Source organism: Arachis ipaensis, chromosome B02 (genome assembly GCF_000816755.2).
Source record: "Arachis ipaensis cultivar K30076 chromosome B02, Araip1.1, whole genome shotgun sequence".
Lineage (NCBI taxonomy): Eukaryota > Viridiplantae > Streptophyta > Magnoliopsida > Fabales > Fabaceae > Arachis > Arachis ipaensis.
In genome coordinates, this window is record NC_029786.2 from 98,204,925 (window position 1) to 98,223,581 (window position 18,657).

Below are 18,657 nucleotides of genomic sequence, written 5' to 3' on the forward strand. Positions count from 1 at the left end.
GAGTAGGATTCAATGATTGAATGACTGTGACGAGCTTCAAAATCATGAGTGCTGGGCGTAGTGACAGACGCAAAAGGAGGGTGAATCCTATTCCAGTATGATCGTGAACCTCAGATGATTAGCCGTGCTGTGACAGAGCATTTGGACCATTTTTCCGAGAGGATTGAAAGTAGCCATTGGCACCGGTGACATCCTTACAAAAAGCCAGCCATAGAAAGGAGTAAGACTGATTGGATGAAGACAGCAGGAAAGCAGAGGTTCAGAGGAACGAAAGCATCTCTATGCGCTTATCTGAAATTCTCACCAATGATTTACATAAGTAGTTCTATCCCTATTTTATTATTTAATTTCGAAAACTCCATAACTGTTTTATATCCACCTGACTGAGATTTACAAGGTGACCATAGCTTGCTTCATACCAACAATCTCCGTGGGATCGACCCTTACTCACGTAAGGTTTATTACTTGGACGACCCAGTGCACTTGCTGGTCAGTTGTATCGAAGTTGTGACAAATTATGAATTGAGATTAGAGCACCAAGCTTTTGGAGCCATTACCAGAGATCACAATTTCGTGCACCAGATAGTTGCAGCAGCTGCCACGTTGGAGATTGCCTCATCTCTTTCAATTAGAGAAACTGAGGCCATGGCTTGTTATCTGGGTCTGGAATTTGCAACTCAATACTGTTTTTTTGATATTGAGTTGGAAAGAGACAATATAAAAATGGTGAAGGCCCTTAAATCTGAATACCTACTTGGAGATTCTTGTGGAGTGATTATTTATAATTGCAAAACCCTTTTGAATAGGTTCAGGTTTTATAAAATTTCACATGTAAAAAGACAGGGGAATTTAACAGCCCATTATCTAGCAAGAGTAGTTCTTACCAAGTTAAATGTAATGTGGTTGGAAGAGACACCCTTAGAAATATGTAATTGGATCTATTTTGATACTTTGAATTGTAAAGTTTAATACAAATAGATTTTCTTTCAAAAAAAATATCATCACTATTCAACTTGAAGTTTCTAACGTATAATGATGACTTTTTTTTTTTACCTAAAAAGTGTAGATTTTAAGCTTAGAATATTACTTGTTTTGTAGTGATAAATTTAGGTATAGACAAAATTCTTTGTACTATCAGAGGGAGAAAAAAAAAGAAAATGCTGACCAATCTTTTGTACTAATCAAGTATAGAATATTTATCACTTATAAAGCCCAGATATTATATAAATACGAGACACGATACAATATAAAACACATAAATACATTAATTTTAATTTTTTATAAGATAGAGTAGTTCAGTTTGTAGATTCTAGGTTTGTTGCAAGTTTTGAGAATTGGAAATTTCTCGGTTGGCTGATGCTTTGCTTGCTTATATAAGCTTGGTTACTTCTATTTGTTGTTGTGTTTGGCTGTATTAAGTGTGGAAGTTGTTGAATGGATAAGCATTGTAGCTGAAGTTTGTTTGTTTATGCTAAATTTGTACATTGCGTGCTAGGTGTTCGATTAAATGCCTCTGTGATGCTTTGAGTTTGAATTATATGTTGTAGTTACCATATAGTTTGAACCACTCTTTGTTTAGGCAAATTGTTCAAGAATAATGCACTTTGGGTTGTCTCTTGATGCTTGTTTAAGTTATGAAACTCATGTTTATCCATTGCTCATGGTAGCTCTTCATGCTTGTGGTTGATGTTATTTTTGTTATGAAAACACCTAAATGAGTGAAATGCTCAAACTTCTTGCAATTTAGGTAATTTCATAGACAGAATGCTTTAATTTTGTGAAGTGATGGTGACTTTTAATGATAAATTATGAATAATTTATTTTGTGAAATTGTTAAATTTTAAATTTTATTAGTTTAGAAATGATTGAATTTAAATTTTTAAAATTATGTATTGAATTTTTTATGATTTTACTCTATATTTAATTAAACCGGTTCAACCACGGTTCAACTCCGGTTGAACCATTGAACCATTGAACCAGTAACTCGACCGGTTCGATGACCGGTCCGGTTCTCGCAACCTTGGTTAAGACACATTTGACACAACAAATATATTAAATAAGTGACGATTGTCGAATGAGCATTGCGTCAAGTCCTTGTGTTTGCAAATTCATTACAACACCAACAAAAAAAATTAAATTTTCTTTATAGCAAAATTTAAATAAGTTTGACATCAATTATTCTATTAACCGTTTTAAAGAAAAGTTTATAGATTATCATTATCTCAAGTTAGCTATAGGAGTTGAACTTGAAGTTTTGTGAGATTAAAATCCGTTTTTTAATAACTAGTAACTATACCAACCAACTTTTAGCCTAAAAAGTAAAAACTAATTCAATTAATTCGCATTTACAAATTGTTACGACCCAGTCCAGCTGGCACTCCGCCTAGTCTGACCCAGCGTACGGTTCTACCGGACCCGAACGGCCAGTCTGCTGGGCGTCGCACGTCCGGATCCTGACCCGGACACCTCTCCTCCAGGAAGCCAGCTACCTGACAGCTGGAGCAAGGAAAGTTCCAGGAAGGTGGGTCTATCCTTGTGAGACCCACCCCACTGACAGGGTATATATGGGGAGGGCCCTACCCCTCCCCCAGGGTACTTCACTACCTCCTTTATTCTCTCACCACCATCTGCACCATTTCTGACTTGAGCGTCGGAGTGTCATTGTAGGTGGCACCCTACTCCTTCACATCGCAACAGCTCGGGAGATCGTGAAGTCTCCGCCCTCTTCTCCTGGACCCAGACCAAGGTTGGTTCCTACCATTCCATCTTCAGAGCTCCACCGACCCGTCCGGAACCCGTAGAATCGAATATTGGCGTCGTCTGTGGAAACTGACCAGAATGGACTTTCTGTTGGGCCCTGTGGAGGCAGACGATGGAGGCGAACCACGTGGGGAAGAAATGGTTCCCCGAACCGGCAGGGTGGCCTCAGTGACTTCCTCTTGAGAACTCACAAGGTCCCCCCTGCGGCGACCTGACCTACCGTCGCACTCCCAGGAGAGGCGTCCCTTTGGAGGGACGGGGAGCGACAGCGCCATGATAATACAGGAGCTGCGCCACAGAGTGCAAAACCTGGAGTGGGAGGTAGCAAGTAGAGAGTGCCACCGATAAGATCCGGGGCAAGATCGTTCCCAGTCTCCCCGAGGGAGGGAAGCCAGAGGGAGAAGCCCCCGAAGGGACCGCTCCAGACGCACCCCGACCCCCCAGTCAGAATCAGAAAGCCAAAGAGAAAGCAGGGAGTTGCCGAGAAGATGGAAAGATCCCATCATTTACACCCGACCTCCAACAAGGCATACCGTAGAGGAAAATCGAGAAGACAGCAGAGAAAGACCAAGAAAAAGGTGACACCCCGTAATCATGGGGGCAACCCCTTTCCATCACTCCATCCTCGAAGTACAGCCACCGAAGCACTTCGATAAGCCAACGGATATGAGGTATGATGGGACCCAAGACCCCCAAGAGCACCTGACGGCTTTCGAGACCAGAATGAACCAGGAAGGGGTGGGTGATGAAGTAAAGTGTCGCGCCTTTCCCGTGACCTTAGCAGGACCGACAATTCATTGGTTCAATGCTCTCCCCCAGGGCTCCGTAACAATCTTTGCAGACATCAATCGCGCCTTCCTGGCACAGTTCACCACACGTATTGCCAAAGCGAAGCACCCGATCAACTTGCTAAGGGTGACGCAGAGAAGTGGAAAACCGATCAGAAGGTACTTGGATAGGTTCAATGATGAATGCTTGGAGATTGACGGCCTGACGAACTCGGTGGCCAGTTTATGCTTGACGAACGGGTTGCTGAACGAGGATTTCAGGAAGCACCTCACCACCAAGCCCGTGTGGACGATGCAAGAAATTCAAAATGTGGCTAGAGAGTATATCAATGACGAAGAGGTTAGCCAAGTCGTGGTAGCCAAAAAGCGGCAGCCCACGTATAACTCTGCTCGTCATCCCGGTAACGAGGAAAGGACAAAGGAGCATTCCAAGGACGGAGGGCCAGCTAAAGCTTTCAAGCCGTTTCCCCGGGTAGGGAAGTTTACAAACTACACTCCCCTGACAGCCCTGATCATCGAAGTCTACCAGCAAATAGCCGACAAGGGCATCCTATCGAAGCCCCGAAAACTCAAGGATAGAACTGGAGGGAACAAAAACCTCTATTGCGACTACCACAAAGGCTTTGTCCACAAGACCCAAGATTGTTTTGATTTGAAAGACGCTTTGGAGCAGGCGATTCGGGAAGGTAAGCTGGCTAAATTTTCCCACCTCATAAGGGAGCCAAGGAGGCGCGATCGTGACCACTCCGGCGACGACAAGAACCGCGTTGTGAGGCAGAGACAGGAACCCGAGGAGGACAATGAGTGCGGCTTCACTATTGTAAATGTTATAGTCGGAAGAGATGTTCCCCCAGGTCGAAGTCGGCAAGCAGAAAAGACGCCAAAGTCTTAGCCGTGTCATCATCTAGCTCCGTGCCTCCCTCCAGGAGGATACCGTCAATATCATTCGGGCCCGAGGACCAATGGTTTAACGACTTGCTAGAGAACTCTCCCAAGGTGATCACAGCTAGAGTTGGAACATGCTTAGTAAAGCGAATTCTGGTAGACACTGGAGCTTATTCGAACATTATGTTCCGCAACGTGTTTGATGCTTTGGGCCTCCGAGACACCGACCTGAAGACCCACCAACACGGCGTGGTCGGCTTAGGTGATAACTTTATCAAACCTGCTGGGTATAGTCTCCCTGCCAGTATTCATAGGAGGAGGACGAGGGAAGAGGTCGGTAATGGCAGAGTTCATGGTCCTAAGAGACTCCACAGCCTACAACCTCATCTTGGGAAGAAAAACTATCAATTAGTTTGGAGCAGTGATTTGTACAAAGCTATTGATGATGAAGTTTGTTGCTGACGATGGGTCGGTTGGATCCATCAAGGGAGATTTGGAAACGGCAGTCGCGTTCGACAACGCCAGTCTCTCCCTAAGAAAAAAATTCAAAGAGGCATCTGGGGTCTTCTTAGCCGACTTGGACGCCAGGGTCGACGACAAGCCCAGGCCAGAACCTGAAGGGGACCTCGAGAAGTTCAGGGTCGGTGGTTCAAAGGAAAAGTTCACCTTCGTGAACAGAAACCTCCCCCATAACTTAAAAGAGCCTTTGGAAGAAATTATCAGAGCTAACGGCGATCTACTCGCCTAGACACCGGCCAATATGCCGAGGATCGACCCCCAGTTCATGTCACACCACTTAGCTGTGAGAGCAGAAGCCAAGCCGGTGGCACAGAGAAGAAGAAAAATGTCTCAGAAAAGAGCTGATGAGGTGGCCAGGCAAACAGCCAGCCTACTAGAAACTGGGTTCATCCGAGAATTGGACTACTCGACCTGGTTGTCCAATGTAGTCTTAGTCAAGAAAGCAAATGGAAAGTGGAAAATGTGCGTGGACAATTCTGATCTGAACAAGGCATGCCCCAAGGATTCCTTTCCCCTTCCCAACATCGATGCCCTCGTAGACGCGGCAGCGGGATATCGGTTCCTGAGTTTTATGGACGCGTACTCCGGATACAATCAGATACCGATGCACCGGCCAGATGAGGAAAAGACGACATTCATAACGCCAGGGGGTATATATTGCTATAAGGTGATGCCGTTTGGGCTAAAAAACGCGGGAGCTACCTACCAGAGGCTGATGAATAAGGTGTTCCTGGGGTTCATGATAACCCAAAGAGGAGTGGAAGTTAACCCGGAGAAATGCGAGGCAATCTTGCGGATGAACAGCCCGAGGTGTGTAAAGGATGTGCAGAGACTGGCGGGAAAGCTCACCGCACTATCCCACTTTCTCGGCGCATCGGCTGCCAAAGCCTTGCCATTCTTCAACTTGATGAAAAAAGGGATAGTGTTCGAATGGACCCCGGCTTACGAGGAAGCTTTCAATCACTTCAAGAGCATCATCTCGGCACCCCCTGTACGCGGTAAGCCCCGAAATGGAGAGGTGCTATTCTTGTATTTGGCAGTAACTGATGAAACTTTGGCAACCGTCCTGGTACGAGAAGAAGGGAAGATTCAGCAATTGGTCTACTTTGTGAGCAAGGCGCTACAGGGGGCAGAACTGAGATACAGCAAGTTAGAAAAGCTAGCATACGCGCTCCTGACCTCCTCTCGTAGGTTGCGACAGTACTTCCAAAGACACCAGATAATCGTCAGAACGGACCAAGCGATCCGCCAAGTGCTGCAAAAGCCCGACCTGGCGGGCAGGATGATGACCTGGGCAATCGAACTGTCTGAGTATGACTTGCAGTACGAGCCCAGACATGCAATCAAGGCCCAAGCAATGGCTGATTTTCTGGTCGAAGTGACGGGAAGTACTCCCGAGACACCGAACACAAGGTGGAAGCTCCACGTGGACGGAGTCTCCAATCAAACGTTCGGGGGAGCAGGAATTATTCTGGAAAGCCCAACAAGAGTCGTGTATGAGCAATCGATCAAGTTCGACTTTTCGGTGTCCAACAATCAAGCAGAATACGAGGCCCTTCTTGGCGGCCTGCAATTGGCGAGGGACGTTGGGGCAAGCAGACTAGAGGTATGATAAACCACTATTTTATGGTTTATCTTGTGCTCAATTAAGTGATTTTATCAAGTCTTTGCACAGTTATTACCCCGATGTCAAGTTTAGTAAAAGATCAATTCATATGGGGTGAAATTAAGGAAATTTGGTATATGAATATGTGAAATATGCAAAAGTGGGAATTATGGGTAGCTAGGCATGATTTTAGAGTTACATAGAGTGTGTGTGTGTTAGGTAAGAGCTTAGGTTAGTCAAAGATTCATATTATAGCTCACTTGGCCATACATATATCCTCACCCTTACCTTAGCCCCATTACAACCTCGGAAAGACCTCATGATGTTTGCATTGGTATACTAAATTTTTGTTGATTGGTTAGATGAAGAACAAAGTTTAGAAAGCATGACTATAGAAGAGTAGAGTGATCAACCCTAGACACTTGAGTGATTAGAGTGCATATACACTACCAGTGAGGGTTCAATGCTTGATTCTATGTTCTCTGCTCTCATGAGCTATCTTCTTACAAGTTTACTTGTCTCTTATTGTGTGATTTGAATTAGTAAAATTTGATTTATGTTTGTCTTGGAGAATTTGTTTACTTTTAATCAAGTAGGTAGAATTCTTTTTGCATTTAGTTGTATTCATATAGATAGGTTGCACTTCATAAGTTTTACCATTCCTCTTCACTCTCTTATAGCTTCTCTTGAGCTTAGCATGAGGACATGCTAATGTTTAAGTGTGGAGAGATTTATAAACCACTATTTTATGGTTTATCTTGTGCTCAATTGAGTGGTTTTTATCAAGTCTTTGCACACTTATTCATACTAATTGCATGGTTTTATATTTTCCTTCCTAATTTTGTGCTGTGATTGAAAACATGCTTCTTTGGCCTTAAATTTGCTATGTTTAATCCCCTCTTATTACCATTCAATTCCGTGATATGTGTGTTAAGTGCTTTCAAGGTTTATAGGGCAGGAATGGCTTAGAGGATGGAAAGGAAGCATGCAAAAGTGGAAGGAATAAAGGAAATTGAAGGAATTGCTAAAGCTGTCTAGCCTGACCTCTTCATACTTAACTGACCATAACTTGAGCTACAGAGGTCCAAATGAGGCGGTTCTAGTTGCGTTGGAAAGCTAACATCCGGGGCTTCGAAATGATATATAATTTTTCATAGTTTTCATGCTGTTAGGCAATGCGCACGAGTGAATCACGCGTACACGTGACAGAGCCACGTGCTGGACGTATCAGAAATCACTGGGGGCGATTTTTGGGCTATTTTGACCCAGTTTTTGGCCCAGTTTTTGGTCCAGAAAATATAGATTAGAGGATACAGAGTGGGAGAATGCATTTATTCATTCAGATCACTTCTCATTATTCACAATTTTAGGTTTTAGATGTAGTTTTTAGAGAGAGAGGCTCTCTCCTCTCTCTAGGTTTTAGGATTCCTCTTAGGTTAGGTTTACTTCTTCTCAATTCCAGGTTCAATGTCCCTTTAATTTAGTTTCTCTTCTACTTTTATTTATTCTAGTGCTTTGGTTCATCTATTTCTCTTGTTAATTACTTATTTTCCCAATTTGGTTTATGAACTCCATACTAGATTTGATTTCTTTATTTAATGCAATTTGAGGTATTTCATATTTATGGTTGCTTTCTTCAATTTATGTGATTGATGCTTTCAATATTTAGATTTCTCTCCTTTTGGCTTTGGTTGAGTAATTGGTGACACTTGAGTTATCAAAATCCTTTGTTGATTGGTAATTGGAATTTGCTGGTTGATTTGGATCCCTCTAAAGCTAGTCTTTCCTTAGGAGTTAACTAGGACTTGAGGAATCAAATTGATTAGTCCAATTAACTTTCCTTTATTTAGTAAGGGTTAACTAAGTGGGAGCAATGAACAACTCTCATCACAATTGATAAGGATAACTAGGATAGGATTTCCAGTTCTCATACCTTGCTAAGAGCTTTATTAGTTATTACTTTAATTCTTGCAATTTACTTTTCCTGTTTATTATTCAAAAACCCCAAAAAGATAATCTTCCATAAGCAATAATAAATACACCTCCCTGCAATTCCTTGAGAGACGAACCAAGGTTTAAATACTTCGGTTTAATTTTATTGGGTTTGCTTTAGTGACAAACAAGTTTTTGTACGAAAGGATTATTGTTAGTTTAGAAACTATACTTAAAACGAGATTACTTTTGTGAATTCTTTACTAGCAAAAATACGTTCGTCAAAATGGCGCCGTTGCCGGGGAATTGCAAACGTGTGCCTTATTATTGGTTATTGTAAATATTTGCTTTTTGCTTATTTGTTAGTTTTTGTAGTTTTAGGATTTAACTGCTTATTTTTATTAGTTTTTATTTTTACTTGCTACTATGAATTCTCACCCCTTTCGCTATGAGTTTGGTTCCAATGTTGTTGTATGGAATGGGCGCTATAATGAGAACAATCATCAAGGTTGGAATAATCAAAGATGGGAGGAGCCACGAGGAATTGATCAACCCTTTCGGCAACAATCCCCTCCAATGCGCTATAACCAACAATCGTCATATGATGCATACCAAGACAATAGTTATGGTAGACCTTCTCGTGACAACCAACCTCCACCAAATTACTATGGTCAAGAGCCATTCCAGGGTGCATACCAAGATGAGGAATATGGTGGACCCCCTTGTGGTTACCAACAAGCCCCACCATATGCCTATGAACCCCCTCCTCAACATAACTTTGAACCACCACACTCACAAGTCCCTTTTCACCACTCACCTCCATATGACCCTAACCCTTATCTACCATATCAACCACCCTATAAGCCTTATGAGTCGTACATAGATCCACCCCAATTCCAACCCAATTACTCCCAAGAACCACCACCTCCATATATACCATGTCCATATCCATCAACCCAAGAGCCATATGATCCTAATCATGTTATTCAAGCTGGGCAAGAGTCAAGGAATCGTCTTAAGGAAGCAATGGATCAACTTCAAGCAACCATCCATCAAAAGTTTGGCCCAAGAGGCTCATGCAATGAACAAAGCATTCCCACGGATGAGTGTGTTGAGCAACAAGTGGAAAAGATGGAGAGTGTTGAACCGCCACATAATGATCTCTCCATCCCATCACCGCCCTCCATGGAAGAAAACCCACATCCATCAGCCCAAGAGCAACACGATCCCAATTATGCTAGTGACATGGAACAAGAGAGAAGGGATCGTCTTAGGGACGAAATGGATCTCATACTTCACAAGAAGCTAGAGGAGGCCCTAAAGGTGAAGGTAGAAGAGACCCTTGAAGATGAAGGAATAGTTGAAAGGAGTTGTCATGGAAAGGAAATCATCAAGGATGAGTACGATTTTATACTAAAACAACTGGACAAAGTAGTAATTATTGAAGAGGAAGAAGTGGTTGAAGACTTGAGAGATGCAGAACCTCCATGGGAAAGTCCATTCATAGAACCTCCTTCCAAGACGTTTGAATTTGATGTTGAAGAGGGTGTACAACCTCCAAGGCATATCATGGCTAAAGACTTTGAAGAGGTTGATCAAGAGATGGAGATTAAAGAAGAAGAATCACAACCTCTCATGCCCTTGGTGAGTAATGAAGAAGAGATTGAATTGGAAGAAAGCTACCAAGAGGAAGAGGTTGAAACTGAAGAAGCTTGCAAAGAGGTGGAAGTTGTCAAGGAAGAGCTCAAGGGAATGGAGCTGGAATTCACCTTGCCAAAGTTGTTGGAGACCTCTCTCCCAAAGCCATCACCATCCATTCCTTCATCCAAGTGGGTAAATCTTTCATCTCTAAGCTTAATTAGCCCACTTGAATATGCTTTGCTTGAGATGGATGGACAACTTAGAGCTCTTTGTGGCTATAAGAGTAAGAGGGAGATGGTTAGTGGTAAGAGTTGTCATGTAAGGTTCAATACGGTTGCATACTCAAAGTTGAAGTGCAAGGATTGGTGTAGAGCTCGATTGAATGGGTCTAGGAGGCTGTTTGGTTGCCTTAGTGAGAATTCAGATTGCTTACCACCTGGATAGAATCATGATGATCAACAAGAAGACGGGTGCAAAGGCAAGATTTGGGACCCCGGAATTCATTCTAGCAATCAACACTCTTGGGGCCTTGTCACTTGATTTAACTTGCTTGAAGGCTTTATGCAACTTGTGTGGGATCTCGGAGGCTATTGGAATTACAAACACTGGTGGGGATTCCTGGATGAGTTCAAGCATAAGCCACCATAACAAGGGACTCACCAAATGTCCAACTTAAGGACTTTAACTAAAAGTGCTAGGTGAGAGACAACCCACTATAGTATATTCTTTCCTTTTTGTTCTTAGTTTTATTTTATTTTATTTTTATTCGTGTTCATTCATAATTTCTGCATAGTCATCTGCATTCTGCATTAAAAAAAAGGAGATCGATGTGCAAGCGTCAACGACGCGCACGCGTCGTATGTGCCTGCGCAACTAGACAGAGAGTTGCGCGGGAGGGGTGCGTGAAGCACAAGCCACCCCATGCGTACGTGTACCTCACGCGTACGCGTGGGGATGAAAATTGGCGTAAAGAGCACCTGAACAGAGAGTTGTGCTGCCCTTGCGATGGAACTGTGCTAGAGGCACAAAATCACCCACGCGTACGCATCCCTGACACGTGCGAGTCATTTCACTTTCGGACCACCCATGCGTATGCTTGGACGACGCTTACGCATCAAACAGCCAACTCAGTTTTCACGCGTACGCGTGAAGCACGGGTACGCGTCGCGCCCCGTTTTTAAATTCTTACTTCTTTCTTCTCTCCTTTTCTCCTCCTTTCTCACTTTCTACTTCTTTATCTCTTCAACTTCTCATCCCTATTCTTTTCCATTCTATTTTACTTAATTTATTTGCACACTTTCATTCATTGCATTTTAATTTTGTGCATATTTTTATTTTTTTTCTAAATTTATTATTTTTCCATTGGTGTTAAATTTTCTTATTCAACTGTTACATCTTTTCTTGAATTATTCTGGTGCTTCATGACTTGTTTTATTCTGATTGGGTATTATTATTCATAAGTCAATGCTATTCTTTTATGATACTTGCATTCTATTTGCATTGATATACACTTATACTATCTTGCATTACCCACTCCCTCTCCCTCATTTGTTGCAATTTTTACACTATTGATATGCCATTTGCTTCTACTGTTTTCTCATTTGCATGTTGTAGCTACCATGTAATTGAGACCCTCGTTATGTGGCATTAACCCACCCATACTTTATTTATTTTCTTATCTTTATTTCTGCGTTACTTTTCTTCCCTTTTTCTTTCAAGATGGCCACCAGGAAGGGAACTGGAAGACGTTTACATGGGGAGAGAGATAAGTCCATCTGCACAATCTTTGGAAAAAAGCGCCAGTTGGAACCACCCGTCCACTTGCACATCTTAGCATGCACCGAGGACGGTGCAATCTTTAAGTGTGGGGAGGTCGATACCGACTTCCGTGGGTTAGTTACTTCTTTTTTCAAACACCAATGTTAATTTATTAGTTGTTGTATTTGCATGTTTGATTGTATGTTTGTTTAATTTTGTGCATGTTCTTCTACTACTACTTGGTTAAAGTAATGAGCTTCTTTTCAAGACTCTATTTTATAATATTTCACTAATTTAAATTGAAAAATTTGTGTTAAACTTGTTGAGGACTGTAATTTGGAACATGAATTTTAGCTCAAAACACACAACCTGTGAGATTTGAGCTTAATTACATGGTTACATTATTTAACCATAATATTTTATTCTTGTGTGTTTTCTTCTCTATAATTGTAATCTATATTTTATTCCACTCTATATGTCCAATGTTTAGTATATTTACATGCTTGCATATGATTGAGGCCATCATTTGATTAGCTCACTTATCCCAAATAGCCTACCATTCCATTTACCTTTGTTAGCCACTTTGAGCCTTTTAATCCCCATTTGTTATATATTTTACCACATCACTAGCCTTAAGCGGAAAAACAATTAAACACCCCAATTAAATCTTTGGTTAGCTTAAGATAGAGATTGTGTGTCAACCAAGTGTGGGAAACTGTGGGAACTTGGGTTAATGGGAATGTATTGTATTTATACTTTATTTGAATATTGGAAATTTGGGTGCATACTCATGTGAGACCAGAAAAATTAAAAATCCATGTGCATTGATATATTATGTTTGCTTTTATGATTCAAAAAAAAATAAAAAAAATAAATAAAATAAAAAAAATAATAAAATAATAAAATAATAAAATAATAAAATAATAAAATATATATTATTACAATATAAATAAATAAATAAATAAATAAGGGGACAAAATTACCCCGATGTCAAGTTTAATAAAAGATCAATGCATATGGGGTGAAATTAAGGAAATTTGGTATATGAGTATGTGAAATATGTAAAAGTGGGAATTATGGGTAGCTAGGCATGATTTTAGAGTTACATAGAGAGTGTGTGTGTGTTAGGTAAGAGCTTAGGTTAGTCAAATATTCATATTATAGCTCACTTGGCCATACATATATCCTCACCCTTACCTTAGCCCCATTACAACCTCGGAAAGACCTCATAATGTTTGCATTGGTATACTAAATTTTTGTTGATTGGTTAGATGAAGAACAAAATTTAGAAAGCATGACTAGAGAAGAGTAGAGTGATCAACCCTAGACACTTGAGCGATTAGAGTGCATATACACTACCAGTGAGGGTTCAATGCTTGATTCTATGTTCCCTACTTTCATGAGCTATCTTCTTACAAGTTTACTTGTCTCTTATTGTGTGATTTGAATTAGTAAAATCTAATTTATGTTTGTCTTGGAGAATTTGTTTACTTTTAATCAAGTAGGTAGAAGTATTTTTGCATTTAGTTGAATTCATATAGATAGGTTGCACTTCATAAGTTTTACCATTTCTCTTCACTCTCTTATAGCTTCTCTTGAGCTTAGCATAAGGACATGCTAATGTTTAAGTGTGGAGAGATTGATAAACCACTATTTTATGGTTTATCTTGTGCTCAATTGAGTAGTTTTTATCAAGTCTTTGCACACTTATTCATACTAATTGCATGGTTTTATATTTTCCTTCCTAATTTTGTGCTGTGATTGAAAACATGCTTCTTTGGACTTAAATTTGCTATGTTTAATCCCCTCTTATTACCATTCAATTCCGTGATATGTGTGTTAAGTGCTTTCAAGGTTTATAGGGCAGGAATGGCTTAGAGGATGGAAAGGAAGCATGCAAAAGTGGAAGGAATAAAGGAAATTGAAGGAATTGCTAAAGCTGTCCAGCCTGACCTCTTCGTACTTAACTAACCATAACTTGAGCTACAGAGGTCCAAATGAGGCGGTTCTAGTTGCGTTGGAAAGCTAACATCCGGGGCTTCGAAATGATATATAATTTTCAATAGTTGCCACACTGTTAGGTGACACGCACGCGTGGATCTTGCGTACGCGTGACCTGGCAAAAATTCAATCCACGCGTACGCGTGGACGACGTGTACGCGTGACAGAGCCACGTGCTGGACGTATCAGAAATTGCTGGGGACGATTTCTGGGCTATTTTTGACCCAATTTTTGGCCCAGAAAACACATATTAGAGGCTGCAGAGTGGGGGAATGCATTTATTCATTCAGACCACTTCTCATTATTCACAATTTTAGGTTTTAGATGTAGTTTCTAGAGAGAGAGGCTCTCTCCTCTCTCTAGGTTTTAGGATTCCTCTTAGGTTAGGTTTACTTCTTCTCAATTCCAGGTTCAACGTCCCTTTTAATTTAGTTTCTCTTCTACTTTTATTTATTCTAGTACTTTGGTTTATCTATTTCTCTTGTTAATTACTTATTTTCCGAATTTGATTTATGAACTCCATGTTAGATTTGATTTCTTTATTTAATGCAATTTAAGGTATTTCAGATTTATGGTTGCTTTCTTCAATTTATGTGATTGATGCTTTCAATATTTAGATTTCTCTCCTTTTGGTTTTGGTTGAGTAATTGGTGACACTTGAGTTATTAAACTCCTTTGTTGATTGGTAATTGGAATTTGCTGGTTGATTTGGATCCCTCTAAAGCTAGTCTTTCCTTAGGAGTTGACTAGGACTTGAGGAATAAAATTGATTAGTCCACTTGACTTTCCTTTATTTAGTAAGGGTTAACTAAGTGAGAACAATGAACAACTCTCATCACAATTGATAAGGATAACTAGGATAGGATTTCCAGTTCTCATACCTTGCTAAGAGCTGTATTAGTTATTACTTTAATTCTTGTAATTTACTTTTCCTGTTCATTATTCAAAAACCCCAAAAAGATAATCTTCCATAACCAATAATAAATACACCTCCCTGCAATTCCTTGAGAGACGACCCGAGGTTTAAATACTTTGGTTTGATTTTATTAGGTTTGCTTTAGTGACAAACAAGTTTTTGTACGAAAGGATTATTGTTAGTTTAGAAACTATACTTACAACGAGATTACTTTTGTGAATTCTTTACTAGCAAAAATCTGTTCGTCAAGGTATGTAATGACTCTCAAGTCGTCACATTGTAGGTTAATGGAACGTATCAAGACAGGGACTCACTGCTGCAAAAATACTTGGAGAGGGTCAAGAAGCTAAATGAGGAGTTTGATGAGGTCACGGTACAGCACGTTCCGAGGGAGAGGAACACACGAGCTGATCTCCTATCAAAACTGGCGAGCACAAAGCTAGGAACGGGCAACCAATCTCTCATACAAGGTTTGGTAAAAGAACCAACAGTGACCTTGCATTTAACCCAAGCAGACCCCTCGTGGATAGACCCGATCACTGATTTCCTAGAAAGCGGTAAACTCCCTAATGACGAAAAGATAGCAAATGCATTAAGAAGAGAAGTGGCCAAGTATACAATAATACAAGGCCAGCTGTTTAATAAAGGGCTCAACCAACCCCTATTAAAGTGCCTACGCCCCGATCAAACAAACTACGTGTTAAGCGAAGTCCATGAAGGGTGTTGCGGCCATCACATCGGAGGGAAGGCCTTAGCACAAAAACTCGTCAGAGCCGGTTACTACTGGCCCTCAATGATGGCGGATTCCAAAGAGTTCATGAAGGGATGCAAAAGATGCCAGGAGAACGCCAACTTTCACAAAGCATCAGCAGCTGAACTAAGCCTGCTGATTGCCTCCCGACCATTCTCACAATGGGGAGTCGACCTGTTAGGACCTTTCTCGGTTGGACCTGGACATGTCAAGTACCTAATTGTCGCCATCGACTATTATACCAAATGGGTAGAGGCCGAGCCCTTGGCAAGCATATCTTTGGCTAATTGTCGGAGGTTTGTGTGGAGACAAGTAATAGCCAGATTTGGAATCCCAGAGGTCGTCGTCTCGGACAATGGGACACAGTTTGCCGACAAGAAATTCGGAGAATTCCTTGCCGGCTTAGGCATAAAGCAAAAGTTCTCGTCTATTGAGCACTCCCAGACCAACGACCAAGTCGAAGCAGCAAACAAGGTCATCCTACAAGGCCTCAAAAAGCGACTTGACCGAAAGAAGGGAGCATGGGCAGAGGAGCTAGCCTCAGTCCTCTGGTCCTATCGCACAACTCAACAGTCATCTATAGGGGAGACGCCCTTCCGGCTCACCTATAGGGTGGACGCGGTAATTCCTGTGGAGATAGGAGAACCGAGCCCGCGACTACTTCTGGGAGGAGTTGAAGAAGCCGTAGAAAAGGACTTGGTGGATGAAACTAGAGAGATGGCCCACTTGTCGGAGACAGCATTGAAGCAGAGGATGGCTCTGCGTTACAATGCCAAAGTCCTCAAAAGAGATTTTGAGCCGAGCGACCTAGTCTTATGACGCAACGACGTCGGCCTTCCGACACTAGGAGAAGGAAAGTTGGCGGCAAATTGGGAAGGTCCATATAGGGTGAAGGAAGTACTCGGCAGCGGTGCCTACAAGTTGGAACGGCTAGACGGTAGGGAAGTTCCCAGAACCTGGAACGCAAGAAACCTAAGAAGATTCTATCCCTAGGAGCCGGGGCATACCCAGCGAGCAAGCGGTTTGCCGGCTTAGCCGGTTTAGTAAGACCCGTACTACTTTATGTTTAGATCACTCCCTATTGGTTGTTTATATGAATGACAATTTGCTACACTGATTGCTTCCCCTAGTTTCAAACTTCTCATTTTAAATTTTAATACACTGTTTGAAATTGTTCAAAATATTTTGCCAAGTAAAGGTAGCCAATTCCATAGCGGCGCGGCGTCCCGGGACTGATCACCCCGGGAACCAATGAAGTCACAAACACTACAACAAACGGCTGCTAAGTAAAGCCAAGTTTCAGACATTCAAAGGAAAAATGCACGACCTGGCTTCATTAATTGCCAACGAACGGTAAACAAAAAGTAAATTGTTATCTACCGACAAAGCGGTAAACGAGTTTGCTAGAATTACTCGAGTGTTCAAAGACCTACATGTTACAAAATTCCAAAAAATACAAGATTACATCACTTCTTCGGAATATCGACAATCTTGCCATCCTTGATGGTCTTGAAAACGCTGACGGCTGAGGTGTCGAAGTCAGGAGCTAGCAGCTTCACCTGAGCCTTGATAGCCCCCTCGGTCACCAGGATGGCATGCTTACCTTGCTTCACGGTCTCTTTGTACTTCTTCTTCAAATTAGCTGCTTCAGTCTTGGCTACGGTTGCCGACGAAAGGGCCTCATCACGCTCTTTCTTGAGCTCCTTCACCCGACCTTGAGCAGCGCTGAGCTGACCCTCCAAGGAAAGCCCCCGCTCGGTAAGTCGCACTACGGCAGCATCAGAGGTCTTGATCTTCTCCTCGGCATCAGCTAGCTGTGCCTGAAGCGACTTGACCTCAACCTTGTACTTGTCATTAGCCTTGACAGAAGATTGAAGCTTGTTCTCCAACGACCGCGCCCTTTCCAAGGCGGATTCCACTTTTCTTGCTATGGCGGCTCCCCGGAGCAAGGTACAGTACATCCATCTGGCCTGCGAGACGAGATCCCCACCATGGAAGAAGTCCTCCGTGCCGGGAAGCAGTTGGGAATCAATGAAGTTCCCGGCATCGAAGTTCTTCTCCATCACCGTGAGGACTCCCTCAGGGCTAGAAGACGGTTTCCTTTTTCTTGGGTTGTCAACAATAACCACCTCAGGCCCCTCACCCTCCACCTCGACCTCTGGTCGGGGACTCAGACTAGCACTGGTCCCAATCACCTCACCCTGGGTAGGTTGGGACTGAGCCTCCGCCTCGGCGGCATCATTGGGAGGCACCTCGTTGTTATAGGTGGTAAAGTCATCATCGCTACCATCAGCAAGAAATCTGTTAAACAAAGCATCAAGCCCAACTTGCTCACCAGCCATCGATACTGAAACAAAACATGGAAGCTAGTTAGTCATTAAACCGGTTGAAGGAATAATGGTAATAGCAAACACGGGTGCACCACTAAACGGCTACTCACATATATAACTCCTAACCATATCCCGATCACCCATGAGGAGATGGGGATTAACATAATTCTGCCCAAAAATAGCCAACAACACATCGGCAACCCTCTTATTCTCGAGAGACAACCCTTTGTACGCCACCTTAGTAAAGGCATTAGCTCCCACCCCGAAACTCCAGTAGGTCAGGATGCGACGTTCCCCCTCCAACATCAACCAAAAGGGATGCCGACCTTCAGTCGGGCGAGCCTTAAAGTATCTATCCTTGAAACCATGGTACGAATCTTCAAACAGGCCAAAGATCCTCCGACCTTGGGCTGACCGGAAAGACATGAAGCCTTTTTTGGCCCTCCCCTCTTTAGACGGGTTTGTCAAGGTAAAAAGAAATAAAAATACCTCGATGGAGGCCGGCAGCTTTAAGTATTCACAAACCATCTCAAAACAGCGGAAAGAAGCCCAGTTGTTCGGATACAACTGAGATGGCGCCACATCACATCAGTTAAGCAATGCCATTTGAAAGGGGGAGAAGGGGATGCGAACCCCCAGGTGGGTGAACATCGCCTTGTACATCCAGATCCAATCAGGGACCCGAGGAGAGTGTAGGTTTAATTGGAATATCCGTTCCTGGATGGCGGGGACAAAAACCTCGTAGTTAGCGTCTTCGCCCCCCTCCCCCC

General features: G+C 42.3%; 2 protein-coding genes across 2 annotated transcripts; both read left to right on the plus strand.

The window, feature by feature from the left end:
• On the plus strand, nt 3,355-4,440 carry LOC107627775. Its single transcript, XM_016330602.1, has one exon. It carries the CDS (start codon nt 3,355-3,357, stop codon nt 4,438-4,440), a length of 1,086 nt encoding a protein of 361 aa, XP_016186088.1.
• On the plus strand, nt 5,692-16,376 carry LOC107627776. The gene is made up of 2 exons (XM_016330603.1): nt 5,692-6,558; nt 15,090-16,376. The coding sequence occupies exons 1-2, from the start codon at nt 5,692-5,694 to the stop codon at nt 16,374-16,376; spliced, it is 2,154 nt and encodes a 717-aa protein (XP_016186089.1).

Bases quoted from the DNA above. Each gene is read 5' to 3' on its own strand.
- LOC107627775 (XM_016330602.1), top strand. From the start codon at position 3,355: ATGGGGGCAACCCCTTTCCATCACTCCATCCTCGAAGTACAGCCACCG.
- LOC107627776 (XM_016330603.1), top strand. From the start codon at position 5,692: ATGATAACCCAAAGAGGAGTGGAAGTTAACCCGGAGAAATGCGAGGCA. The intron at 6,559-15,089 runs GTATGATAAACC...GTCACATTGTAG, and splicing joins TTGGGGCAAGCAGACTAGAG to GTTAATGGAACGTATCAAGA.